Source organism: Saccopteryx bilineata, chromosome 6 (assembly GCF_036850765.1).
Source record: "Saccopteryx bilineata isolate mSacBil1 chromosome 6, mSacBil1_pri_phased_curated, whole genome shotgun sequence".
NCBI classification, from domain to species: domain Eukaryota; kingdom Metazoa; phylum Chordata; class Mammalia; order Chiroptera; family Emballonuridae; genus Saccopteryx; species Saccopteryx bilineata.
In genome coordinates, this window is record NC_089495.1 from 52,074,720 (window position 1) to 52,102,493 (window position 27,774).

The 27,774-nt window shown below is 37.8% G+C and overlaps 1 protein-coding gene across 8 annotated transcripts in view; it reads right to left on the minus strand.

Moving 5' to 3' along the window:
- MBNL2 (muscleblind like splicing regulator 2) overlaps nt 1-27,774 on the minus strand; it is a 172,451-nt gene that overhangs the window by 32,135 nt on the left and 112,542 nt on the right. For 4 of the 8 annotated variants that reach the window (XM_066238036.1, XM_066238037.1, XM_066238034.1 and 1 more), the window contains exons 3-7: nt 24,630-24,794; nt 15,031-15,231; nt 12,104-12,367; nt 5,762-5,815; nt 4,990-5,143 (exon numbers count right to left, since the gene is read on the minus strand). In XM_066238036.1, the coding sequence (XP_066094133.1) occupies nt 4,990-5,143; nt 5,762-5,815; nt 12,104-12,367; nt 15,031-15,231; nt 24,630-24,794 (838 nt within the window). The remainder of the gene's footprint in view (nt 1-4,989; nt 5,144-5,761; nt 5,816-12,103; nt 12,368-15,030; nt 15,232-24,629; nt 24,795-27,774) is intronic. The other 4 variants (XM_066238040.1, XM_066238041.1, XM_066238038.1 and 1 more) reach the window with 1 other exon arrangement.

Below are 27,774 nucleotides of genomic sequence, written 5' to 3' on the forward strand. Positions count from 1 at the left end.
AAGCATCAACTCCCATATGTGCCTTGATCAGGTAAGCCCAGGGTTTTGAACTGGCGACCTCAGTGTTCCAGGTTGACGCTTTATCCACTGCACCACCACCACAGGCCAGGCCTTGCTTCTATCCTTGTCTTCCACTTAGTCTATTCTCCACTCTTCTGCCACTGTAAACCTTTCCAAATACAGACCAGTTCTCTTCTCTCCTGGAAATGATTTATTGCCTTCTCGTTGCTTTTAGGGTAAAGGCCACCTATGATCCAGTTTCTCACTAGCTCCTCAGGTCATCCTCTACCCCTTTCCCCTGGAACCATGATTCAGACAGGTTAGCCTTTCCTTTCTTTGAACTAAACATATCACACTTTTCTCCTACTTTTGGAATTCCCACAAGCTCTCCCCTCTAACTAGAATAATCGTTACCCCACTCTTCTTATCTTCCAGATCTAAAGGTCTAGTCACTTCTTTAGAAAACTGTTCCATTTTTCTTTTACCTACCTCCACATGCCATTTAAATCAGTTTTCTATTTTAAAATTTTATCGAACTCTTTACTTTTTTCATTCAAAGTACTCATAAAAAATTTTAATTGTATATTTATATGGATATTTCTTGAATATCCATCCGTCTTCTTTCCTGTACCCTCTGGGAGAGCAGGGTTTATTTATATATGTCTAGGTCTATGGGGCATATAGTAGGTGGGCAACTGGATGAATAAAATGTTCTCAGCCATTAGTGATAGTGTGTTGGGAGCAATTTATTCCTAAGATTTATTAAAGTACCCAGTTTGTGAATGACTTCATTTCAAAGTTATCCCTGTAAAACTTCCATGTTATTCTCTTGCATTCCAATACGGAGGGGCTTTCTTGGAGGGCTTTCCTGTGTCATGCATGTGAATGTCACTGGGTTGTAATCCATCAACAGCAACTCCTGCAGTCATTGTGGGCTAGAATTGGATACATCACACTGTCTTCAGCTCAGGATATGGCTGAAATGCTCAGCCAAATTAATATTAAGAGCTTCAGTCTCTATGTGGTATAAAAGTGATATGAATGTTGGAAACACATAGCTTTAGGTATGTAAGGTTGTGTTACTTAATGCCAGATTCTGGCACCGATCTTGTTTTCAAGTCCCATCTTTCCCTTTTCATCTCACTCCAATCTCCTTACCCACCTCCCAGCCTCTTGAGTACTTTACACTGCAGCTACAATGGACAACTTGCTATTCCTCAATATACTCTTCCCAACACTTGCTGTCCCCCACTACCAGAGATGCTCTTCCCTCATCAGCAAAATCTTCCTTACAAAAGCTAAGCAGAATTGTTCTATGAAAAGTCTTTCTTTCTCCGTATCCATTGTCAACTAGTCAGTACAGATGCTGATGGCTGAATACACTGTCTCTTTCTCTTTCACTCTCAAATAGCTTTGCTCATATCCTAATGTAGCCCTTAATGCTTTACCTTATATTTGGTTCTCACCTAGTTCTGAACTGCTTTGCATTTCCATTACTGGTTCTGGAACTGAGAGTATACTGTGTGCTCAACAACTGTTTGCTGAATTGAATGGGATACATGAATTCTATTGTGGTTTCATACAGATATAGTTTCCACTAAACACTCACAAATCATTTATGAAGGTGTGTGGTAACCTTATGTAACATTATGGTTTCTGGTCCCTAGGCAATATTTATGCTAGCACTTTACCCTAGTGTACTTATTCTATATTTTCAATGTAATAAAATAAATCAAGGAGGGAGTCAGTGGGTTGTCTTTGTTGTTACCAGCTGAGACATTTCACTAAGGCACTAAATCTTATCAACAAAGCCTTCTCGAATGTTTCCTACATCAGCTGCAGAAATGTTTCAACTCTAGAATCTGTGAATCAGAATTATCTGGATGATTCCATTAATTATATATTTCACTTTGCAGTGTAGACACAGCCTCAGTTTTTCCATCTGCAAAATGCAAACTATTATGTCTACCACTGGCAGAACTATCTTGAAGAATAATGTGAGAATGTACAGTAACTCAGAATAAACCTGTCAGAGAAATGCCAAGAACTGTTATGCTGCTATTTTTGCAAGTGTGTGTGGTTTTTGCCACTTTCCTAACATAGCAAAGTAAAAGTATAACTACTAGGTTAAAAGAACCTCTATCAAAAAAGGAAAAAAAGGAAACTCCCACCCACTGCAAATGTGCTAGGGCATCAACCAGGGTGATAATTATATTAGCAGGGTTTGGGAGAAGAATCCCATATTTTGCATAATATTTTATATTAATATCTCCTTAGCCTGAAGGCAGAATTTCTAAAATCCAAATTCACATTGTGTCAATGGGAGAATTTTAGTAGCACATCAAAACGTCACTATGAAGGACCTGTCAATAAAGGGTAACCTCTGGGAGAACATAAACTGTTTTTTGTTTCATATTTATGACAGCTATGAAAGTATTTATAGAAAAATCAAAATCTGTCAGTTTAAAAATAATGGGTTAACCATCTATTAAGTTATAAAAATATTTTTGAACATATCACTTAATTTGCAGAGGTTTAAAAACAACAATGATTAACAGTGATGATTATTATCATTTTAAATTATGTTGAAAGTGTGCTTTGTGAGAAAGAAAGCCCGAGGCAAAACTAGAGCCAAAATAAACACTGACATTTATGTTATGGATTTAAGTGGGGGAAAGATTATGCAAACTCCTTTTAAATAAAATTATTTTCTCTTTCATCATTTAAGAGAATCAATGTAAAAACTTCTTAAAAGTTGAAATACCATTCCAGAGCATGAGGGCCACATATTTGTTCACTATGATATTTGTATCATGTTATAGGTGGAAACACTTGTAATTCACAGAATTAAGTGGGTTAGGACCCATTTTTTTTGGCTCCCAAAGCCCACTCAATTGAGGGTTGCCAGACACACTTGAACAGTTCTTAAAAAATCCAGCAGAGGGTGGAAGTGCACAACCATCGCAGCCTGTTTGCCTACTGCTTTTCAGTACAATGCATTTCATCAACAATTATCAAGTCATTGCCTAAGGGACGATGTTCCTTCTTGCTTTGAAAGTCTTTAAATGGTTTCCAGGTGAACTATTTTAAAATGAGAATTCTTTCAGCAATTTAGCAAATCAATAGTTATCAGATCGAAGTCTTAAACATGAGTTAGAGACCTGCAGTCTTTTACACGGTTTAGCTCTGGGATGTCCTAGACATTCCCAGGAAATGGCAGTGGCATTATCACCCACTTTTCAGAAACACACTTGTCCTTTTATGTTTTCTTCCTTCTGAATATATTCTTTCTTAATTTTTTGCTCTTAAAATATCTAGTGATGAGGTCTATAAAATAAGACACTTGTAGAAATCACACAGGACCTCGAAGTACGTTTACCTTCTAGTAATTATTTTACAAACATGTTATATCAAATAGATTACATGTACAAGCACTGCTGTGCTATAACTGCACTGATCTGTCACTAGGTAAGGATGTAGTAGGACAAAAAGACTGACTCTACAGCTCTATGAGCATTTTTTTAAGAGTTGAACAGAAACTAAAATAAGAAAACTAAATACTAAGAACCATTTTACTTGTGATTTATATTTTTACCATAATATATACTGTTAACAGGTTAACAATTAATTTAAAACTGTAGATTTATACAAAAAATACCATAGAAATATTTACTCAACTTCCTCCTGTATTAACTCTTGATATGCTATGAGATTTAAGGAAATGGATAATAAACCCGAAAGTTCAACCATGTAGATTAGGATCAACAAGCTCTTTTTGATAAAATTATTATTAATCAATATTTACCTTTAAGTTACTATCCTGGGATGACAATTTTGACTTTGAAACTAGTAATACAATGGACAGTCTTCTCACTAAGGCCTAAGTAGTGACTCTGTGGTTGTTTTTTTTTTGTTTGTTTGTTTTTTTGACACTCTAGAAAATATTGTGAGAATATTATCCCTGCTTCTAACACAGACTAAAAGGTCAAAACCACAGTCAATTTATGGTGACTCCTTGTGTTTGTATATGGTGTATGTAAGTCTGTGGTCAGGGAGGTGGGCAGTAAATGGAGGAGGGTTGACATGCATTGTACTTTTTGTTTCTTCACTTTTATTTGATGTTTTACACCAAACTTCAAAGGAGAATTCTGTGGCCTCTACATATTGAGGCCCAGGGAGTGTCATGTCATGTACATTGGACCAGCCATAGGAAAACTAGGTTCTAGGTCTTTTTCTCATTGGTTGTGTCACCTAGGGAAGTCACTTCACATTTGGGGGGAGCCTCAGTTTTCTCATCTGTAAAAGAATCAACTGGATGAGGAAATCACTAATAATCCTTTGAACTTCAAGATTCTATGATTTAATATAATTTATCTTTTAGTGGAATAATAGAGTTAATGCACCTTAGCACCTAAGGTTATCAGTCACTGGCTTAGAAACCAAGGATAAAAGCTCTCTGTATTTGTAAACTTGATGGAAGTTGATTGAGAAGAATGGTGAGAGAGAATGAATGTAAAAATATGAGTAGAGGATTGCTTTAATTTGGATAGCCTCATTTTTTAGTGCTCTGAATAGGAATAGAAAAGAAAAGGTTAGTATTTACAGGAATTGCTTTTTTTTAGGTCATTCAGGGTTAATGACAAATTTCAACGGTCACACATAAAAGGTCTTATTTACATAAACAATTTTACACAGTATGTATAAATACAAGAGATCAAAAGGCCTAACTACTATTTACTTCTCATGGGTTTAATCTATCCCTTCACTGTTTAAAATATTTGGCTTTAGAATTCTAACAGTCATTAGCTATCAATCCAAGCAAGGTAAATAAATATATCTGTCTAGCTAGGACAGTTATGAATTTCAGGCTATATTTATCGGACCTTTAAAAGCCAACTAGATGCCTCCAAACAGCTTAAAGAAATGAGAAGAAAGCATATGACCAGAAGGGCACACGGACACAGGACTTGGAATTGTCAGGGCACATACCTGTTGGAATAAACGCTGTGTGCTGCTGCAGCTGCGCACTGGTGAGAGCCTGCTGGTAGTGCAAGACGCTGGGGTTGAAGACCGTGCTGGCACCGTTGCTTTTTTCAAGTGCTTGTCTCTTTGGTAAAGGATGAAGAGCACCAGGTGGAAAGGCCTATAAGTGAATAATTGGATAAGATATGTATAACTCAAAGTAAATACACCTTCAGTGTCCACAGAGATCATCAATTGCAACATTCTTTTCAAAAATGACAGCTAAGGAGTTGCCTCTGCCATGCACCTTATTTTAAACAGCGGCAATGTCGAATGAGTGAGAATTTGTTATTGAGAGCGAAAGCATGATTTCTGAACCCAAAACAATAGCATCTTAACTAAGGAAAAGAAAAACTATCAAGCAACACAACAAATGGCTTCAGGTTTTAAAAAGTTAAACTATTCTAAGGAGGGAAAAAGCATTTGTGTTATTATTAATACCTATTCTTTTCTTTAACTAAATGACAATTTATTGAATTTAAATGTTAATAAGAATTATAATGAGCATTTTCTGAGCCAAGTAATTTAAATTTGCTTCACTCTTTTGGAAAAGGTATTAAAATTTGTTAGGATTAATTTATTTTACATATTACATATGAAAATGAGATGACTAAACACCTTATTGAATTTTTTCATTAATTAATAATGATTTTTGCAACCAATATCTTACAAGTAATACAAATCTCAGATGGTTCTCTGAAAAGCTACATGCAAAGCGAAAGGTGAAAGGTCAAAGTACCAGGTCTACAGATGCTTCGAGAGGTCGCTTCATTGCTTTGGCAGTCGACTGAGTCTTTTAATAACAGGCAGCGAGCACATGATGGCAGTGGGCCAATGGGATTCAAGCGAATTAACATACAGGTAAACAGCAAGCAGAGGTGCATCATGGGAACGGCATTGCATTGTGGATAGGTGAGAAGGAAAAAAATATTCTGAATGCAATATACAACGTACAAAACACTAGGCATGCACAACAACAAAAATGTTCTCTAAAGAAATGAATATTACACCTTAAATTAGTATTGAAGCAAAAATGCATCTACTATACCTTAGTTAAAAGCATATAAGAGAGTAAAATATAGATGTTTGAAATTCAGGAAAGTTAATCAAAACAGCAGCTTGCATACACACCATAAGCATTTTTTATATTGCTTCAGAAAAAAAAATGCAACTTTTAAGGGCCACAGGATTGAAGAACTTCTGATAAGTTAATTTTCAAATATAAAATAATCAATGCACTAAGTACATAAGATCCAAATTAAAAAATATCTTAAATTATATAAAAATAATTTTTAATGAAGATCTAGCCTAACAAAATGAAGTGGCAAACTGAGACAAAAAAAAATTCAGGCAAAAAAATATTCAAACACAAGATTATTTAGGCAAAACTGTTTGGATCTTAATTTTTTGTCTGAATCATGGATAATTGTCTCAGTTCTTCTCTTCACTCTGCTATGAATTGGCAATGTGGAATAAATTTCCAAAATTAACAAGTCTTAAATTTGAAAAGTAAATTTTTCAAATTTTCCACTTCTATTCCACTATACTGTTTCTAATGACTAACTTATCATCCATTCTAAGTTTTCCATTACATTTAAAATTAAAATTCAATTTATCTTAAACAACTTACCGGATTACCTTAAAAAATACCCTTTAAAAAGGTATTTAGTTTCCTCAGTTATCAAAATAATTTATATTTAATAATTCTATTTGTACTTTTAGCTACAATCAGTGAACAACCCAGTTAATGAGATGTGGAACTCGTGGCTAGAACAAGTACAATAGCTAAAAATAACAAACAGCTAAAAAATAGCAAAGTACTGCTTGAAATAATAGAAAATAATATCTTTAACTTATAACCATACTTTGGGTAGTTTCATTTAAACAGCTGAAATAACAAATATTGATTGATTTAGATCACAACAATAAAAAAAATTTTCCTATTCCTTGATCATTGTAAAAATCTAAAAATTCTATGATGAAATTCTGTGACAAAAAAAGAAATCTGAAAGAATAGCTCCAATGCAAATAAAAAATGAAATACCCCTTTTTTGTTTTTAGCACAATAGGTAAATCCCTCAAGTTTGTATAATAAATAAAAATGTTATACTCTAAAGCTCTGAATTAGAACTATGGCATTTGAAATAAAATGAAATAGCACTAATCCCTCAAAATGGAAAACAGTAAATTATATTGTTCTTGGAAAATAAAGGGCTGTTTATCATCATTTGATAATTCAGGATTAGAAGTATAGAAATAATAGGAAATCAATTCATAGAAGAGCTAGGGGGAGAGGACTAGAAATATAGTGGAAAGGACTATAGGTTGAGAAGATATTTAGAACAGCCAATGGGGAAAATGTTTTGGATGGCAGTCTTGATAGAGGCTATCAAATATTGTGAAATTATTGTTCTGAAAGTAGAATTGTGAACAGTTTTATAAACCAACAAGCTCCACAATAAGAAAACTTCTTTATACTGACTATTCTTTCTTCAAATGTAAGTTCTCCCTTATGTAACTTCCATGACACCACTTTTATTTAAAATCTTTCATTCCTGTATAGTTATATATTGCTAAATAATGCATTTTCTTTAGCTTAAATTCATCTGTGCTAACTATATAAGGTTGTAGCCTGTTCTCATAGAGTGCACTGAGAACCTTAACTGGATGGTTAGACTCCGAATTATTTTGAGTTACAGAATACATCCACTAGTGAGTTGATCTTTTTTGATATGCTAACTAGAAGAGTGATTATGTTTACAAAGGGTGGTATTTATGAACAAAATTTTGATTTAACAGAGGATCATTTAATGAAATCAAGTAGAAAAGCAAATATTAAATATTTTTCCCTAGGATTATCACCTGGATGATTAATGTTTTCTTTTTCCTGATCTCAGTTTTCTGAAACTTAATTTTCATAGAAATTATAATAACCAAGGAATGCAAAGAAACTCAGAGCTCTAAACTGAGCTGGACATTGACAGCATATCCTTTTCTCCATATTGTCGGTTACCTTTATTAGACACAAACGTTTTGTCTTTTGAAAGAACTACTAGGTCTTGGAGGACCAAGCATATATACTAATATCATACACACCTCATACTTTGAGGCACATGACTAGACTGTATTAAGAAATCTGTATGCGCCTGACCTGTGGTGGTGCAGTGGGTAAAGTGTCGACCTGGAAATGCTGAGGTCGCCAGTTCGAAACCCTGGGCTTGCCTGGTCAAGGCACATATGGGAGTTGATGCTTCCAGCTCCTCCCCCCTTCTCTCTCTCTGTCTCTCCTGTCTCTCTCTCTCTCTCTCTCCCTCTCTCTCTCCCCCCTCCTCTCTAAAATGAATAACTAAAAAATTAAAAAAACAAAACAAAAAAATTAAAAAAAAAAAAAAAAGAAATCTGTATGGATAATCAGGTTATAATACAACATTGTAGTATGCAGATGTTCTTATTTAGAGGATATTATTTGATTGATATTATTTACTTCTATAGAAAGATCTTTAGGCTTAGAACAGACGTTAGAAGTCACCTAACCCAGTGCGTGTTGGGGGCTTCCTTAGGCACCAAGGAACTATGTAGAGAAAGAGGTTTTCTTTAATTGAACTCCTACTGTGTGTCTGACACTTGGCATTCATTCTGGCTGGCCTTACCAATCTTTTTATCCTCTGCACCCTCTGGGCCTCCTCCAGCTTGTGTACATGTAGCCAGCTTTTTTTCTGGATCAAGGAACCATCCAACTGTCAATTTAGGCAAACAAACTAAGGGCCCATGCCAGGCGTTACAGGCAAAGGCCAAATCTGAGGTATCAGGAACCCCCACAATAGTCAGAGCTGCCACTTTAACATAGAATAAAAGAATGCAAACAAGCAGGATGGAATTCTAAGTTCCTGCACATGTTTTACAAAATACAGATCTCCTTGTGTAGCTGCATTTGTACGTGTGTGAAGAAAGACTAGTTGAAGATGAGATGCTCTTTGTGTTACAATTACCAGAGAGAAACTCTGACTTATTTTCACATTTTAAAAATTCCAGTGAAGATAATGCTCATGTTTTAAGAGGTAATGTAAAAAAAAAAAAAGGCAGCTCTAACAGAAATAAATGTCTCTTTTCTTGGAATCAAAGCTTTAAATTAATTTTCAGGGTCCAATTAATCAAATGAAAAGGAAATAATATCTGGACAGTAATAAAAACTGCACTACAAAAATTCTTTGTGTTCAGATATGAAACCCAGGTGAATGGAATATTAGTATCTTCTTACTGCAATCCATTTGTTCTTTCAAATAGGGAAATAAAATAATAGTTTTTCTTCAGGTACTGAGTAATCTTTCTTCCAGAGTAAGAATACTTTGGCTTTATCCAAGTGCACCTAGGCTGGTTTCAAATGTGCCTCTCACTACACTAAAAAGACATGATAGATTCAGTAATTTTCATGTAATTATCAGAAAGAAGTTGGCTTTTGTTCTAAAGCTACACCATTTCTTTGGGCTGTCTTTGATGATGCTGCAAGATTCCCTGAAATATTAGAACTTCAAATTTGGGCATAGTGTAACAACCCAGGAAACTACGGTAACTAAATATACTGATACCCACTGCAATAACCTCAGTGCATCTTGATGAGTATGATGTGATAATGTGTGGAAAGGTGCATAGAAAAGTACAGTCTTGATTTAAAGACAATAGCCTGAAGAATGACCTGTTTGTGTAAATGGCCATTATCCCCAGCAACCCAGGTCATCTACCATTTACATATAGTAGGTACATTGTTCCTTCAAAGATATAAGGCATGCAAAGCCATGGTCAGCGTTGTATGGAGAAACTGGTCTTAGAGAATGGAGCTTATTTACAAAGAGAAACAGAAAATAGGGGGGGGGGAAGGAGAGGGAGAGAGAGAGAGATACCTACTGGTTTTCAAGTATATGGATCCAGGCACTCCTGAGCCCTATTTTACCTGCACTCTCTTTGAAGGACACTATATGGTCTAGTAAAGTCCAACTTTTTCATTTAAGCAACTTCAGTTGGGTTTTGGTCTCTTGGAACCAGAGTCCTAACCTTGGAGATATCTGTGATATCTAATGATGATTTATAATATCAATGGAAAAGGGTGTTCTTTGTGCTAACAATCAACATACAAGTTAGGAAAAATTGGGGCTAGCTTAAAGAATCATTAAAAAAATTTACTTTTCATAGGATGAGATTTTCACTACGTAGATGGTAAGATGAAGTCCACACTAAAGAACTTGCTTTCTAAAAGAATTCCTTTTTCACCAGCAACAAGTAACCAATTTACTTTCATCTCCTCTCACCTCCCCCTCCATTCCCAATTATAATCAGTTTTAAAAACTACACTTTTACTAGGGGAAGAATTTCTCTATGTTGTATCAACTCTCTTAATTTGGATGCACACATCCTCAGATATAAATGCACACATTTAGAAAAATAAGTTTTATTTAGTGACTTAAGAATTAAAAGGTCATAAGGAAAGAGCATTAAATGGACAGGGATTCTGAGAAAAAACAGTGACAGATGAATGACCCACTGGTCAAGATTCTTGGAAATAAGCCTTAGATGTGAAAGGTCTCAGTAACCACATATACCTCCCATGCCACACTAGGGGGCGATCTCATAGGGCGGGCTCTGTGCCTTCGTTTTGGTATTCCTCTTGCTTATCATGGGGCCACGCCTTACAAACATTTGTGGAAAGAATGCTGAATAACATGAACTTGTTGGTATAACGACTACCCTTGCATTTCGATCAGTTAATAATGTTCAAGGCGGCAGCTGCTAGATAGAACATTGTGTTTTAAACTTGACTTTTCATCTTGATAGCCATACCTATCTTTTCCAAGGGAGGAGTGACCACCGAGTCTTTCATGCCTCACTGGACCCAATTATGCATCTTCATCATGTCATTGAGGAGCATTATCGCTCCCACATACTAAACCTGGTGATGCTCCTTGAGGAGCTAAATTCATGTATTCTACCCAGCAGCATAGCAGCTGCCATTAAATGTTGAATGCACAGTGCCTAGCATATATTCAGATAGACTTCTGTTAAGCCAGAGATCTCACATTAGAACAAATTTACTAGGAACTTCGACAGTCTGGTCCAGTGGTTCTCAGACTTTTGCTGCACATTGGAATCAGCTTCAAAAAAAGGCCACCGCCCAGGTCACATCTACCCAGTGATGAACAGTTTTGGGGGAAGGGACTGATGTTTGAACCTTTCAAGACCCCTCAAGTAATTTCAAAGTATAGCCAAGTGTAACAGCAGTGTTTCAGGAAGGTGTTTTTCAACTGTTCATGTGCATAGAAAACACCTGGGGATATTATAACTTTTGAATTCTGACCCCAAAGATTTGGGGTGGGGCCTGAGAGTGTGGAGCTGTACCAGGACCTCCACTGATGACAGTGATCATGATGACACCATTGCTGGTCTCTAAGGGACAGTACAGTGACTGGGGCTGTCCAGACTGGGTTATAAGCCTTTTTCTTAAGCACCAGCTAGTACAGCTCAATTTTCCTCTGTCTCATGACTTGATAGATATTCTGCATAAAATTTAATTTAGGGAAAGAAAGTTTGAAGTATTGCCCTGTGATATCTAAAAGAAGAGAGGAAAAAAACAGGAATAGAGACGGGTCAGTCACCGGTCACCTGTTGCCTGCTTCTCTGTTCCAGGGGCTGCTCTCTAAAGGGCTGCTGTCCATTGCTAGATCCCAGCACCCCAGCTTTATTTTTCATTCTCTTAAGCTCTGGTGTCCACTGTTCCGTTCATGACTAGGCCCCTGAGCCCCGCTCTGAAGAAAAACCCCAGCCGGTTATGGTTGAACTGGACCTGGCAGAGGTCGCTGGTACATCGCCTTTGGTTACCTGCTCCTGAGGGATTTACTTATTGTGCTGAAGAAGGAAGGGAGGGGGAAACAAAACAAAAAGGGGGGAAACAACAACAGAATTTAGGCAGCGGAGCAGCAGGAATAGCAGCCTTCCCTATTTCCCAACTGTTTTGGAGCACGCCTAAGTCTCAGCGGTGGAAGTCTCCGGGCTCGCGGAGTAGGAAGGTGCGCGGCGGGAGCACCCCACTTACCATGACTGTGGCCGCGGCTGCGGCTGCTTGGGCGGCCACCGCGGCTTGGTTGGCTTGGTGCTGCGCAGCTTTGATTTTGGCCTGCAAGTGTGCAGGAGGGTGAAAATATTTGCATTTCTCCCTCATGCAACGCCCCTTTATGTAATCCATACAAACGGTTACGGTGTTGTCATTTGTGTCGATCATGGTGCTGTCTGCGGGGTGTGCAAAGCGGCAGTCGGTCTCTCCCCGGGCACAGTTTCCTCGCTGGAACTCCCTGCATACCTAGGACACAGGGGGAGCAAGGGCAGACAATGCAGAAGAAAGCCTGATGGCCGCCTTCCGTAAACTCTACCTCTGCCAGTGCAGCCATTCAGGTTTTTTAACTGGATTATTTTTCTTTCTTTTAATGGTGGCTTTTGTGCCCATTACAATAAAAATTTGATCATCCAGAACTCAAGTAACCAGAATCCCTAATAAACACTCTTCTGAGTTTTGCTTCACCCTCTTTTCTGGGTTGAGATTCATTATTGAGAAAATAAGTCAAAATCTACAGTTTAGCTAAATAAAATAACAAAGAAAAATCAACAAGGCCTCCATTGTGGCATATACATGCATATAATAATTTGAAGGTTTTATATATATATGTATGCAAATCTTCTCTTACACCGACAACTCTGGGATGCTATAGGTTTTTTGCATGGAGGAATAATTTCACCATAGTTTAAGCCACCAGGTCATAGCTGTACAACTCCAAAAAGAATAGGGGGAAATGACAAACTTGTTCTCCTCCCTAAGGATGGGGACATGAATCTGAATACTCCTGTCTTCCCCTAGTCTCCCCTGCTCTACAAAGACAACTTACACTTATAATCATAAATCAGAAGAACTACAGTAGCTAGAACATCAAAACACTTATTTAAGTTTACCATATCTCTATTTTTGATAGTACAGAAAAAAGATAAACATATTTTAAAAAGATAAAAAGGAGATAAATATGGGAAGAGATAAAGGGAAAGAAATAAATGAAGGGAAGTAGAATACAGTTTTGGTGTGATGGTGTTTCTTTCTTATTCCTTATCCTGAAAGTACAAGTTACTAGGATGCTTCATGCTCTGAAAATATGAGTGGATCAAGATTTACCATATACAGAAAGTCTTCTTTTGAATTTAAAGGGTATTCTTAATTCTGCCCTGAATGTTGACAACTTAAAATAACATGAATAAATATATATATACATAATACTTATATATATATATACATAATACTTATATTTATAGCAATCATATTAGCTGGGAAGAATTACTGGTAAAATTTTATTTGCTTGTTAGGCTTCAATTCCAAAGTGGATATATTTAAGTGGTGGTTCATATCACTGGCATGACATTTAAGCCTTGTGGAAGTCAAATGTACTTGGGAAATACAATTTCACTAACCAGTGGCCAAGCAAGTTTGAAGAATAAACAGATAAATCATAAAATTGGTAACTCTTTCTACCCGAAATATTAGCCAACATTCCATTTTCAGTTCATGAAATGTACACAATAAAGATTACTAAGGTGTTCCCATATGTTCTGAGTAAGACTTCCTCTATAAATGGAATGACTTCAGTCTGAGACTGCATCAGACGCATAGACCAGCCATTAAGCATTTACCAAGGTTCTCTGTGTGTAGCCGACTTGATTCCTGGTTTGAAATGAACTGAAAGCTGCTCTGCTTAAGTCACTGTGAATCATTTATATATATATATATATCTTTGTCCTGTTGGGAAGAACAATTTGTTCCCAACTTGGCTGATTTAATTTGTTTTCTAACCCAGTCACTTAATGAACGTTAAAGCTCCATGGGCCCAGCAAGTAGAGCCCAATTCACTTTTCTAGTCCCATGAAAGGTCTGTCTGTTCAACATTCCCAGGGATAGGCTAAATCAGAACAATAGCGATTAGGGTTTATAGTCTCTTCATTTTGAGATCCATGTAATCTGGATTGAAACTGATATTGGGTAGCAACATTTTATTGTCCTCAAGATTACATTTAATTACATTTACCTCAAGGTAAATATTTAAACAAATGCGCATTTACAAGAACATTCTCAAAGGATCCAACATAAAGCTCAGGGTATATCCTAACCATACATGTATCACCTAACAATTTGAATTGGTAGTGGAATTAAACAAGCTCTTTGAAAAATTTATTAAAAATCTTTATACACCCATATAAAATGCTCTATTAAATATCACAGGATATAGTAGTTAAGATAAATGAATAATTCCTCTAACTGATTAAAGAGAAATTTTACCCAGTAAATTACAGATGGATTGGCTTGACTCATGACTCAAGAATCATGTTTTATAAATATACGTACTTGTTCTCTTGACTTTTATAGAATACTTACCATTAAGTTAAATAAACTATTTCAGTCAACAAATCTGCCCAAACTCCCCATTTATCAACAACACGACGAGGGCTGATATTCTGAAACATTGTAGTACAGTCATACTAGTTCTTAAAATATTAAAATATGATCAGACCAATTGTCCAATAGTCGTAATCATACTTACTCCCACCCTTGTCCCTGAGTGTCCCCCACTGCCTTGGCTTCTGGGCTTCTGGCTTGCCCCTTCCCACACCTCACCAGAATCCAGCAAAAGTTAATTCCTGGCACAGATGGAGGCCTTCAAGAACCATTACTGTGGCTAACATAGTGATTGACTCAGTGTTTCATTGACTGTTAATAATTTGCCCCTGAACAGCTGATTTTTTTTGTGTATGTTAAACTTATTTTTTCACAACTAACTAATTTCCTTTATACGATACCTTAAATTCAAATCACAGAATTATGAATGCATAACTTTTATATAAATTGTGTAACATCTTGCAAATATTCACTTACATAGAAGTACACTTCTACCACAAATGCATTTCAAACCACAAATAAAATTGCAGTACCTCCAGTTTGTCAGTCCTGAGAAGTTTCTGAGTTGTAGTTGACCCCGGGACAGTAACAGGTGGACTTCCGGGAACAATAACAGGTGTGGTGGGTAGAATTTCCGTTGGGACTAACCCAACTCCAGGGGTTACAGGTGCTAAGTAAGGAGCAAAGCTAATCGCCGTATTTGTCCCTATTGTGGGACCTACAGGAAAAGTGGGCTGTTAAAAAAAGATAACACAGGATAAAGATATCTTTAGAATAAAACTTTTTAAAATATCACCAGTGTCACTTGAGCAAAATGTATTCATCATATACAAGACTCCTTGTGTTAGTTGCATAAATCAATTTTAAATTATAAAAGTTCATTAAACTGTTTTGTTTTGCTTAATAAAAATTAAACCCATATAGATCCTCTCTTCCCAAAACCATACAAAAACATGGGAGAACATCATAGAAACCTAATTACAGGGAATAGGTTAAACTTTTATTTCTATAAACATGTCCTCAAGAAAATAATATTCACTCTAATTGCTCATCATTCCAAACTATTAAATGTTATAACACTAAAGTAGTAAAACCTAAAGAATAATGATTCATATAATCTTTGATTCCTCTTACATGTTTCTCAAAGGGAGAGGAATAAAGCAAAACCTTGATTACAGCCTGACCGAGTTAATATATTCTCAAAAAGTTGGTACTAGGATTTTAACAGTATTTCCATATTCACTATCATGTATCATATATTTCTAAAAATTAATCTTCAGTTTTAATACAGACCTGCTAGTTCCTCCTCTAGCTCAAGAATGTCTAGGACTACCCTTCCCTCCTTGAAAAGTTGTATGGAAAAGCTTATATTTTTCAACTGGCCAATATTCCAATTGGTTGTTAAAAGTTGGTTTGGTTTCCTAGGTCACAAAATCAATGCAGAAATGATAAAGGCAAGCCCTGGCCGGTTGGCTCAGCAGTAGAGCGTCGGCCTAGCGTGCGGAGGACCCGGGTTCGATTCCCGGCCAGGGCACACAGGAGAAGCGCCCATTTGCTTCTCCACCCCTCCGCCGCGCTTTCCTCTCTGTCTCTCTCTTCCCCTCCCGCAGCCGAGGCTCCATTGGAGCAGAGATGGCCCGGGCGCTGGGGATGGCTCTGTGGCCTCTGCCTCAGGCGCTGGAGTGGCTCTGGTCGCAATATGGCGACGCCCAGGATGGGCAGTGCATCGCCCCCTGGTGAGCAGAGCGTCGCCCCATGGTGGGCGTGCCGGGTGGATCCCGGTCGGGCACATGCGGGAGTCTGTCTGACTGTCTCTCCCCGTTTCCAGCTTCAGAAAAATGAAAATAAATAAATAAATAAAAAATTAAAAAAAAAAAAAAAGAAATGATAAAGGCATTCAGTAGCTTATTAAACCTCCCTTCTATCACTGTACTCCTTGTCCAGGTATAAGAAAAAGAAATATGTTGGGTGTTGATGGAATGATTATTTTTTTGAGCTCCACCTAAAAATATGCCCTTCAGAAAGGAAAAAAAAATGTGCATTTAATAAAACAATAAACATTGTTTCACTTTGTAAAGAACCAATGTTAAAACTTTAAGATACAAGATAAAGATTTTGCTTGACTAAACTTGACATGGAATTGGATCTGAATGGTTTTTGTTTGTTTATTTTTTAGTTTTTGGATGACTTTTAACCTATTTACTTTTAGGGCCAGTTTTCAGATATTTGCAATGACATATTAATACAATTTTCTAATGGGCAACTGTGCTATTGGCCATGCCATGCTACTTCTCTATTTATACATTGTGGGTAACATTCTTGTTGTCTATTTATGGTTATGAATGAGTTGTTGAACATATGGGAAAAATAACAATCTATGTTTATTAAACAAATTTTTTTGTTGATAGCAATAACTGAAAAATGTCTTTTACAAGTGATCATGTTAGAAAACTGAATTATTGATAGTTTGTGCAGGGAGTTCTTGGAGAGGCTGAAAGTCTTTACTGAAATGGCTGGGGGCTGAAAGAAGTGATTCTAATGGTCTTAGAGGGCTGCTGCTACAGCACTCCCAGGAGAGGCTCTTAGACTTTTATGGGTTCAGACATAAAATTCACTTTGGAAGAAAGTTGCAACATGAGGTCTCAACATGGGGAAATAGCTGGCAGTTAGGATTTTTTTTTTTCTTGACTTTCTACAAAATTTTATATGTGTATGTTTTCCATTTTCAACCCATTTGAGTCATAATTATAGAAAGTTGTGGTTTTCAGTAACTATAGCTTATATAACTTAGTACTATTGAAACAAAGCCAAGTGATTTAAATGGTATAAGGACTTTATAATGTTAGGGTTAAAAATGTCAATCCTGAAAGGTCATAAATCACAACAGATCAGTGATTCATGGAACCAGTATATCATAAATGCCTGGGGGAAGTTTTATAAATGGAGATATCCCAAATTCTGACTCAACAGGTCTAGGCAGGGGCCTTGAAATTTGCATTAAAACAATTTACTGCCCTGGCCAGTTGGCTCAGCGGTAGAGCACTGGCCTGGCGTGTGGAAGTCCTGCATTTGATATCTGGTCAGGGCACATAGGAGAAGCACCCATCTGCTTCTCCAATCTTCCCCCTCTCCTTCCTCTCTGTCTCTCTCTTCCCCTCCTGCAGCCAAGGCTCCATTGGAGCAAAGTTGGCCCAGGGCGCTGAGAGTGGCTGCATGGCCTCCACCTCAGGCGCTAGAATAGCTCTGGCCACAACGCAGCAATGCCCCAGATGGGCAGTGTCGCCTCCTAGTGGGCATGTAGGGTGGATCCTGGTAAGCTGCATGTGGGAGTCTATCTAACTGTCTCCCTGCTTCTAGCTTCGGAAGAGTACCAAAAAAAATTTACTACATGATCTGATGGGTGGCCCAGTTTGTGGACCACTGTTGTAAATGAGGAGGGAAAAGAGGAATTAAAATTTTTTGTACTAAATGTGTAATTTAACTCAGAAACTATCTAAGTAAACATTTATAGAAAAGAACCCTACCCCACACCTCTACTTTTGACTTTCTATGGAAGCAAATTCCCAACCCACCTGTCGATCATTTGAGGCAAGGGTCAACTATGGCAACACATACTGGTTGTACCTTGACTGTCAGAAGGATACTATAGCCTCAAAACTCATTTCCTAAAACCTTTTTGGATATCAACAAATCTATTGTAATTAGCTAAATTTTGCATCCTAAAATGTTACTTGTCTATCTAATTTAATGATCTAAAATGAATGTTTTAGTTTGTTTATTGATGACAACTATAGCATAGTTAATAGAGAATATTATTTAAAAGTAAAAACACAAATTGTGGACTAAGAGAGGGCTGAATTTAAATCCAGAGCTCTCCCAGTTACTAATTATTACCCTACGGTAGGAAATTAACCCCTCTGAGCTTTAGTTTCCTCATCTGCAGAAGAGATGTAAAAGTACTTAGCTTGAAGAGTCATTCTGAACAAGATGTTATTTCTATTCCACTTTCCATGGTCAAAACTCAGGAAATAGCAGCTACCATTAGTAGTGTATAAATTAGTATTAATAAAGTATTTTCTCCAAAAGTGTCCACAGATTCTAGAACAGGAATGTAATCAGCATAGCAAAATAATAATGGAAGAATAAAATATTATTAAATATAGAAAATATCTTCTCTTTTTTGTACTATGGGCTGGGAAAATATATTTTTTCTTTCACATGTAACTGAAAGTTAAAAGTTTATAGGCTATATAAAGATAGATTCAATTAGATATTTTCTCTATTATTTATATAGAGTATTTTTTGTTAGAGTTGATTAGGAAAAATGCAGTTATGGTAATTTTCAGAATGGGCACCACATTATTATTATTATTATTATTATTTATTATTATTATCGACAGTAATACCCTACATCTGTGAAGGATTCAGCTGTGAAGGATTGGAGCAAATTGTCAAAGCATTCTCATATACATTGTCTTCTTTAATCTCGTCGATATGCATGAGAAGCAAGTCTTACAGGTGAAAGCAATTTAGCATGGAGACTAAAAGGATTACCCAAGTAAGGTCACTGCGACTGAGTCAGAGTCAGGGCAAAATAACCAGGACTCCTGGCTCCTGGCCTGGTTATTTCCATTCTTCTATACTCACTAGATTTTGTTGGTAATTTCTTGAAATTGAAGAAGAAAAAATCACCAGCTGCCTTTATGTTTTTGGAGCATAAAAAGAGAGTGTTGGCAGGGTGGTGTGTTCCACATTTATCCAGGGCCTTCTACAGATAAGAGATGTAGAGCTGCTCTGAACAGCTCTGCGGGGTGCTGCCGCCTCGGGGAAACGGGTTCTCAGATCCTGGATTCAAATTAAACTTCCAGAGGTGGAGTCTAGGCTGGCAACATATCTTGGTTCTGAATTCAGTCCTTAGCTGGCAGCTGAGAAAAGAGAAAGGCAGCAACTCCCCATGATTCTGTTCCTGGAAGCATACCAACTAGAGCTGGGGAGAACTGGCCCCATGGATTCTGCAGAAGGGCCGTTGCCAGGCTGTCTGAGACAGGATCCATTTGGTCCTTGTCATCTCTCAGGACTAACTGCAGCTGGAAAGGCCAGAGGACAAGGACCACAGAAAGTCTTCTGGAAGAAAATAGCTGCTGAAATGCTGGTCTTGCTATTTTTTCCCTTTGTACTTCAGTCTGAGTTTTTACGTTTCTGTTCCCAGAACTCTCCACTCTTCTTTCTCAGTCCATTACATCAGTAGACCCAGGTTCAAAGATTTAAAACACAAACACACGCCCACATGTTCTTTGATATTTTGTAGTAGCTAGGAAAAGGGCTGGTACTGCAGAGAAATAACTAAGTGGCCTGGGATATTTATGGCTCCAAAATTTCATCAACTGATTTTTTAAAACAAAAGCGTGAGAGTGCATACATTTAGAAAGCTTTGGCTTTGGCCCTGGCCAGTTTGCTCAGTGGTAGAACACCGGCCCAGTGTGTGGATGTCCTGGGTTCAATTCCCAGTCAGGCACACAAGAGAAGCACCCATCGGCTTGTCTTCCCCTCCCCCTCTTGCTTCTCTCTCTCTCTCTCTCTCTCTCTCTCTCTCTCTCTCTCTCATCCCTTTCTGCAGCCATGGCTCAATTGGAGCAAATTGGCCCTGGGAGCTGAGGATGACTCCATGGCCTCTGCCTCAAATGCTAAGAAGAGCTCAGTTGCTGAGCAACACCCTGGATGGACACAGCATCGCCCCCTAGTGGGCTTGCTGGTGGTTCCTGGTCAGGGTGCATGCTGGAGTCTATCTCTCTGCCTCCTCTCCTCTCACTGAATTAAAAAAAAAAAAAGAAAGCTTTGGTTTCAAAGGGCAGGTATTTGGCACTCAAACTAAAAGGCGTAAAAACATGGCTTTCCTTAAGGCCCCTCCCTTTGCTCCCAGGAGCATTTCTGAAGGGCAGAATACTCAATGTAAGACTTTGCCCCCAAAGACTGTATTGTATAAGCTCTTAAATCTTTATCCTACTAACGGCTACCCACCTGTGTTTTTATCTTCAGTGAACATGTGAAGGTTGTGTGTGGTGGGTGGTGGGCAGTATGGTAAGGAAAAGAAAAGAAGAATTACTGCCATATCCTATCAGGAATGGGGAGAGAGAAACTGTGAGGAGGAACGAAGTGAAGTGGAATTTTTAAATATAGTGAATTTGAGATCAAGTTATGAGAAAAAGAATGATTTACATTTTCATTCATTCAAAAAATATTTATTGGTATAGACATGGTGCCCAAACACTGTATGTACATTTATTGAACTTAAACTCTAATGGGGAAAGAACAAGCAAAATTACAATTCATTATTACGGATAAACAGAAATAAAGAGGCCTCATGGGCAGTGATGAAGACTGGTGGTAAATCAAGAGAATAGATTTGTAGTCATGAGTGGGATGAAGTTGACATGGGAAGGGTAAAAGGATATTTCCAGCAAGAGCAAAAGCCATGAACCAAGCAAGAGCTTTGTGTGTTCACAGAACTAAAGGTTTGGTTTGGTCTCCTTGATGACAGGAAGAGTGGGCCAGGATGAGTTGGTGAGTTGGGTGAGGACCAGATTACAGACAATGTTATACTATAAATCATAGTCAGGCTTACATGTTTAGACTTTGTCTCCAGTGAAATGAAAAAGCACTGAAATATTTTAAGTAACGGAGAGATAGGATGGCATTTGTGTGTTGAAAGGAATCTTCTCTGGTTGCTGTGTGCAGGATACATTGGAATAAAGCAAGAGTGGAAATGAGAGATTGGAAAGGAAATGCTTAGAGCAGTAGATGGACTTGAAGGTAGATATGTCAGGACTTACTGATGAACTGGACATGAGAAAGTATGCATGAGAGCTGCTTGATTTTGGTTTGAAACTTCTGGTTGCATTTACTTAGATGGGAACATAGTGGAATAAATAATTTGGTCTTTAACATGTCAAGTTCCTGTGAGAAATTTAAAAGTGACTCCAGTAGGAAGTTGAATATAGGAGTCTGAGGCCCAGAGAAGTTTGTACTGGAAATATACATTCGGGAGTTCTTAACCTATAGATGATTTACAGCCAGAAGAATGAATGAGACCGGAAAGGAGAAGGTTGATAAGAGAGATGTACAGTGCTGGGAACCTCAATGTCTAGCAGTTTCAACATACAGTAGAGAAACATAATAGAGACAGAGGAAGGAATGTTCAGAAAGAAAGGAATGATCCACAAAGGAGAGATTGATTCCACATGTTGAATGTTGCTAAGAGGTTGAATGAAAACAATGATGTAAAAAATGACCATCAGTTTAGAAATATGAAGGTTACTGATGAGAAATTTCAGGGTGGATGGGAGATAGAGGGGGTGGAAAAATATAGGGAAGGTTAACTTAGAAGGAAACCTAAAAATGAAGTGGACTTGTTACTGTGTGTTTATCAGGTTATTTGTCTTAAGCAATTTCTGCATGTTTCTCGTGGTTGGTCTAACAAATTCCCAAAAACTTGGTGACTTAAAGCAATACACATTTATCCTTTCATACTTCTGGAGGCCATAAGTCTGAAGTCAGTTTCACTGGGTCAAAATCGAAGTGTTGGCAAGACCACACCCACTCTGGAGGCTCTAGGCAGGAATCCACTCTTTGTCTCTTTCATCTTCTGGTGGTTGCTGGCATTCCTTGGTTTGTGGCCACATCAGTTCAGTTTCGGTCTCTATGGGCACATTGCCTTTCTCCTCTTCTGTATGTGTTAACTCTTCCTTTGTCTCTCTTTTATTTTTCATTTTATTTTTATTTTTTGTATCTTTCCAAAGTTAGAAGCGGGGAGGCAGTCAGACTCCCGCATGCACCCAACCGGGATCCACCCGGCATGCCCACCAGGGGGCGATGCTCTGCCCATCTGGGACATTGCTCTGTTGCAGCCAGAGCCATTCTAGCGCCTGAGGTGGAGGCCATGGAGCCGTCCTCAGCGCCTGGGCCAACTTTGCTCCAATGGAGCCTTGGCTGTAGGAGGGAAGAGAGAGAAGAAGAGGAAGGAGAAGCAGATCAGTGCTTCTCCTGTGTGTCCTGGCCGAGAATTGAACCTGGACTTCCACATACTGGGCAGATGCTCTACTGCTGAGTCAACCAGCCAGGGCCCTTTTGTCTCTCTTTTATACGGATAGTTATGATTGCATTTAATCTAGGAGGATTTCCCCACCTGGAGATATCTAACTTAATCACATCTACAAAGACCTTGTATCCTTTCAAGATGACATTTACAGGTGCCAGGTACTTTTGAGGGCCACTATTTGGCCTACTACACTGTACTGGGTCTCTAATTAATTCTTGAGACTCTGAAGTTGTTTGTAGAGTTGATGATTAAGTTTATCACACTTTTATTCTAATACTTCTTAAAATTTAAAATTTTCTATTAAAATACTTAAATGTAATATTCCTTTTTCATAATCCTGATTATTCACTTCTAATTAATATTTGAGATAATACATAAACATAACTTTCAAAGGAAGTTCAACTAATAGTTAACAACAGGAATGGAATTTTCTTATTCACATTACCATTATTGAGTACCAGGGTCAATCCTTATGAATTCTAAACAAATAAGAAGTGAATCATTAAAATGAGTGAGATGTATAATGCAGTGTTACTATGCTAAACTTCATGGGTCTGAATTTATTCCCACAGACATTATTTAATAACTAAATTATTCTAGCATTTAGGTAAGTTAATAAAATAATTTATATCTGTGCATCAATCAGTAAAGAGAACCATAAATTATACATGTGTGGGGTTTTAAACAGATCTACTTAAATGTCTTTTTTTGGTGTCAACTGTGTTTAGAATTTTGTTTGGGTTGTCCTTACACCTAGGCTAACTTCTACTCATCCTTCAGGACACACTTATTTGGAACCTCCTCCAAGCAGCTTTTCCTGCCTCATCCAAAATCGTAATTCTCTGAGCCTAAATTTTACTTTGCCCTTTCCATGAATCTGTCAATCCCCCAGGGACTAGATCGTATTTATCTGGGAGCCACCTGCACCTGGCACTTTTTTTTTTTTACGATGGTCAGAGCTGGTCCCTGGCTACTCTGCCACCACTCTTGACTGGCGATAAGCAGGTTGCTAACAGTTTCCCCAGATTCTCTCCCCTTGTCCTGAGCCACACCCGCCCTCCCCATCTCATCTCCCAGACACACTAAGAAAATGTGACTCATTGGTAGAGATCCCTTTTAATTTAGCAGCTTTCAATAAATAGACTTTTTAAATAATAAAGGCTGACTTTTAAACAATAGTCTTTTGTGTATGTACTTTTTTTAAAAAGCAAATTTCATTCACTTCACTGGCTTTTATTTTTTTTTATAATTAGCTTGTTTTTGACAAATTATTCACAAATATAAATGAAATCTGCTAAAGCCAAATGCACTCCTTTCCTCCAGGGCCTCATTTCTAAAACAGTTTCCAGACCTTTAAAGAGGAACTTGGAAATACCGTTAAATCAGGGAGGAAACATTACACAGTACAATGAATTTAACCCTGTGGTCCTTGCAGCAGCTGCCACACCCTAGCAGGCCTCTGAGAGACAGGAGGTGCGGATGGCAAAGGCATCTTTCTCTGGGCTCGTGTGAGGCTCTGGGTAGGGCAGACCAAACAAAATGTCTGAGTCCCAGTCCCAGCTCCACAGCTGACTGGCTGCATGACGCTGGTCAAATCTTTTAACGTCTCTTCTCATTGTCCTCGCTATTAAAATGGTGCCATTGAACTAAATCATCTGTCTGCTACCTTGCTAAAAAAGTTATTTTAGGTATCAAAACCTCTTTTTCACACAGATCATCAATTCATACTCTAAATGAAAATGGAAAGCTATTGCCATTCTAGGATGGTACAAATACAGAGCTCACTGGTGAGAAAGAGCTGGAGTGACACCGATTTCCCGAATATTGATTAAAAATTGTCTTTGCCTACTGTTTCCACTCACATTTTTTCTATTAAAATAATTTAAAAACTCTATTTTCAGCATCCCTTCTGCTTCAAAGCTATTTGCCTTCATTGTAGCCAGAGACAAAGTAGAGAGAGGCCATCTTAGGTCAATGTGGCACTGCCTGGACCAACACTTTAATCATCAAGCCCATCATTAGATGTGATGTACTCACCACTGGATGAAGTGGGGTTCCTGGAAACATAAATTGCATTTGCTGGGCAAGCATTGCTGCTGCAGTTTTTTGCTGGATCAAATTGTTCCTCCCATTAATTTCTAGTTGAGTTTTTAAATGTGTTGGAGGGTGAAGATACTTGCAGTTCTCTCTTGAACAGCGGCCCTGTAAAATGAACATCTTAGTTTAGGACTGTTATAAGTAGTTTGCTACTCCACTGCGAACTATTTCACCTTCACTCCATACACACAAAGGCAAGGATCCCATGTGTGGATGTGTGTGTGCGTGTGTGCATGCACACGCATGTGCTAGAACACAGAACAGAGTTGGAACGTTCAAGGAGCAAACCAGGCATTAGGTGATTATCAACCTTGCTCAAACCTGTTGAGTGGAGGAGTTTCCTGAAATTGGTGGTGGTTGTTTTTAATGGAATCTATCTCTGGCACTGGACTAAAAAAATGTAACTGCTGAGTATAAAGACAGACCTTTCTCCTAGGCAGTGTGGAGGGCAATCAGAGGAACCTATTTATTGTGGCTTATCAAAAGGAGAGTTTGATCCTGCTATACATTGGTTTGTGCATGCTGGAGTGATAACAAATAATAATAAGAACCTCTTGAAATGTGTGTTTCAGACTGGCTGAAGGCACCCCAAATTTACATCATCGAAGAAGAGGTAATGGAGGTACAGGAGTGGACTTTCCATAGTCATAGATGCATCGGTGTAATTTCTAGGTATAAAATCAAACAATCACTTGTAATGAATTAGTTTGCTATACAAAAGCTGCTACCATGCCCCACTCCCATGACAGCTGTATCAAATTTAATATAATGATAGGGCATAATGAAGAATGTTTATGATTAAAATAATATTTGGACATTAAGGTGGGCAAATCAAAAAAAATTAATTATGTGACATGTACATAAAACCAGTCTTGAAGAATAACTGCAAGTGGTGATGTTTTTAATAAAGTACCAAGTTTTCAAAACTACCAGTTGAAAGAATCATATTGATGTGTGAATTATGCAATTTCTGGAGAAAGAATAGCATGCTATGTTAACCAGTGTATTACCATTCCCTAAAGAATTAGTTTATTTGCAACCAATAAAAGAGAATATGGGTTTGTTTACCAGATACAAAAATAATTTTAAAAAGCAATCTTGGTGGATCTGGGGATACAAATTTGTTTATATTCATCCTAATTCTAAACATCTGGAGTTCTCACTCTGCCTCCCACTCATTTCAGCTGCATGTTTGGCAGCACAGGCTCCCTCGGAGTGTGAGTCTTCCTGAAGGCAGACATCCCAGGCTCAGTCCTGGTGGTCTGTGCTCAGCAGCCAATCTTGCCCCGAGACCACACTGTTGGCATCACTAGAGACTGTGTCATCCTCTGCAGGGAGGACACAGAGGTGAGTACTGGGCCCATCAAAAAGAACCGTTTATGTTTCTGCTAATAAAATTCTTTAACAATGAGCAATGTCAGTATGTCTCCTTAGTCTCAAGTTTATATTGGGATGTTTCATTCAGTTTTCTGTGCTCTAAAGTTGGACTGTCTAGTGTAAAGATCCAAATAAAGTGGAACCATAATTAAAAAGAGTCTAAAACAAAGTAGTCTAGGAATCTCACTTTCCATCTACTTTGCTCTGCAAGTTTTAGGATAAAGTTTTTATCCTAACTTTACTTTGCTCATTGTTTTGTGACATACCAGGGTCCCTCTAGCCCTACCAACTTGCTTCAGACATCTGTTTTACCTCCCTTTTGGGCCTCCTTTGATAATTGCTTTAGTCTCTCAGTTTGCTAAAATCAAATCTCCAAGAAAGTATTCAGATGAGGCCTGCTCCCACAACGTAAGTGTGTGACCAGTCTTTAGATTGGCTGCCTTTATGTCAGGTACCCAAATACATACATATGATGGGACATGGCAATGACATAGCTACTTTCCATCAGCAAGGGTAGGAGAAGATTAAACAAGATGACATTTCTTCTACAGAGGCTAAGCCACACCAGGCTTCTCTCTGACAACCACAATCCAAATACTCTTTATTCACAATCACTTCCCTTGGAAGCTGGCACCAAAAAGGCTCATGTATACAAGGCCCATTTGCAGGCCTAGCTAAACAAAGGTAGACATGGGCCTAATGGGAGGATTCAAGAAAGCAGACTTCCATAGGGCGGAGATGGAATCCGTGAAACATCCACACCTTTACCAATTTGGCTATTCAGTTTTGCTTATTCAGATAACTGTCAGTTTGATTACTTGTCTTCTAGTATAGTGCTTTGTTTCTGCATATTAAAATTTTGATCAGGCTAGAAAAAAATATGGTTTTCTTATCAATCCTGTTATCTCTTGATACAACTGGGATTAAGAAACTGTATAAAATATTTTCAATCATAGAACATAATTTACAATATCAAATTAGTAATTTATTGATGCAATCTTCTTTTTCGTGAAGTTAATGTAATTTCTTCGTGTTCTTTCACACTTGGGGTAAGGTATATAAATTATTGATCACCCACATACCAGACAGTTTATATGTGGTTGTCTTATTTTCTCCTGAAAACAGCTATAATGATCCTTATTTTGCAAAATAGCAAATAGGCTCAGAAAGATTAAGGAACTTTCCTAAGGTCATATAATTGGTAAGTGGTACAGCTGGATTCTAAATTCAGGTCTACTTGACTCACATCATTATATCAAGCTGTTATCAGTGATAATTATAATCGAGAGAGGATAAAAATCTAGCATTATCTTTCACAGTATAATGGAATATATATATATTTAAAATATATATGAGGCTTGGGGAATAGAAAAAGATCATTTGCCTGGGTCTATCCATTGGTAGGGAGATTAGAGGAGTGGTTAAATTCATAGGATCTGGAGGCAGATGCCGGGGCACATAACTTTGGCTCTGCCCATTTCTACCTCTATAACTCTGAGCAAATTACTTGAATTTTTTGTGTATCAATTTTCTTTCATCTGCACAAAGAAAATAACTACTGTGTTTTCCTCTGAAGTTCTGTTGAGGGATTGCATGAGTTAATACATGCATAAGGATTAGAAAAATGTTTGGCACATAGTAGGCTCAAAGTAAGTGTTAATATTACCAAAGAAAGAAAAATATTTGTATATGACATTTTGTTTACAGA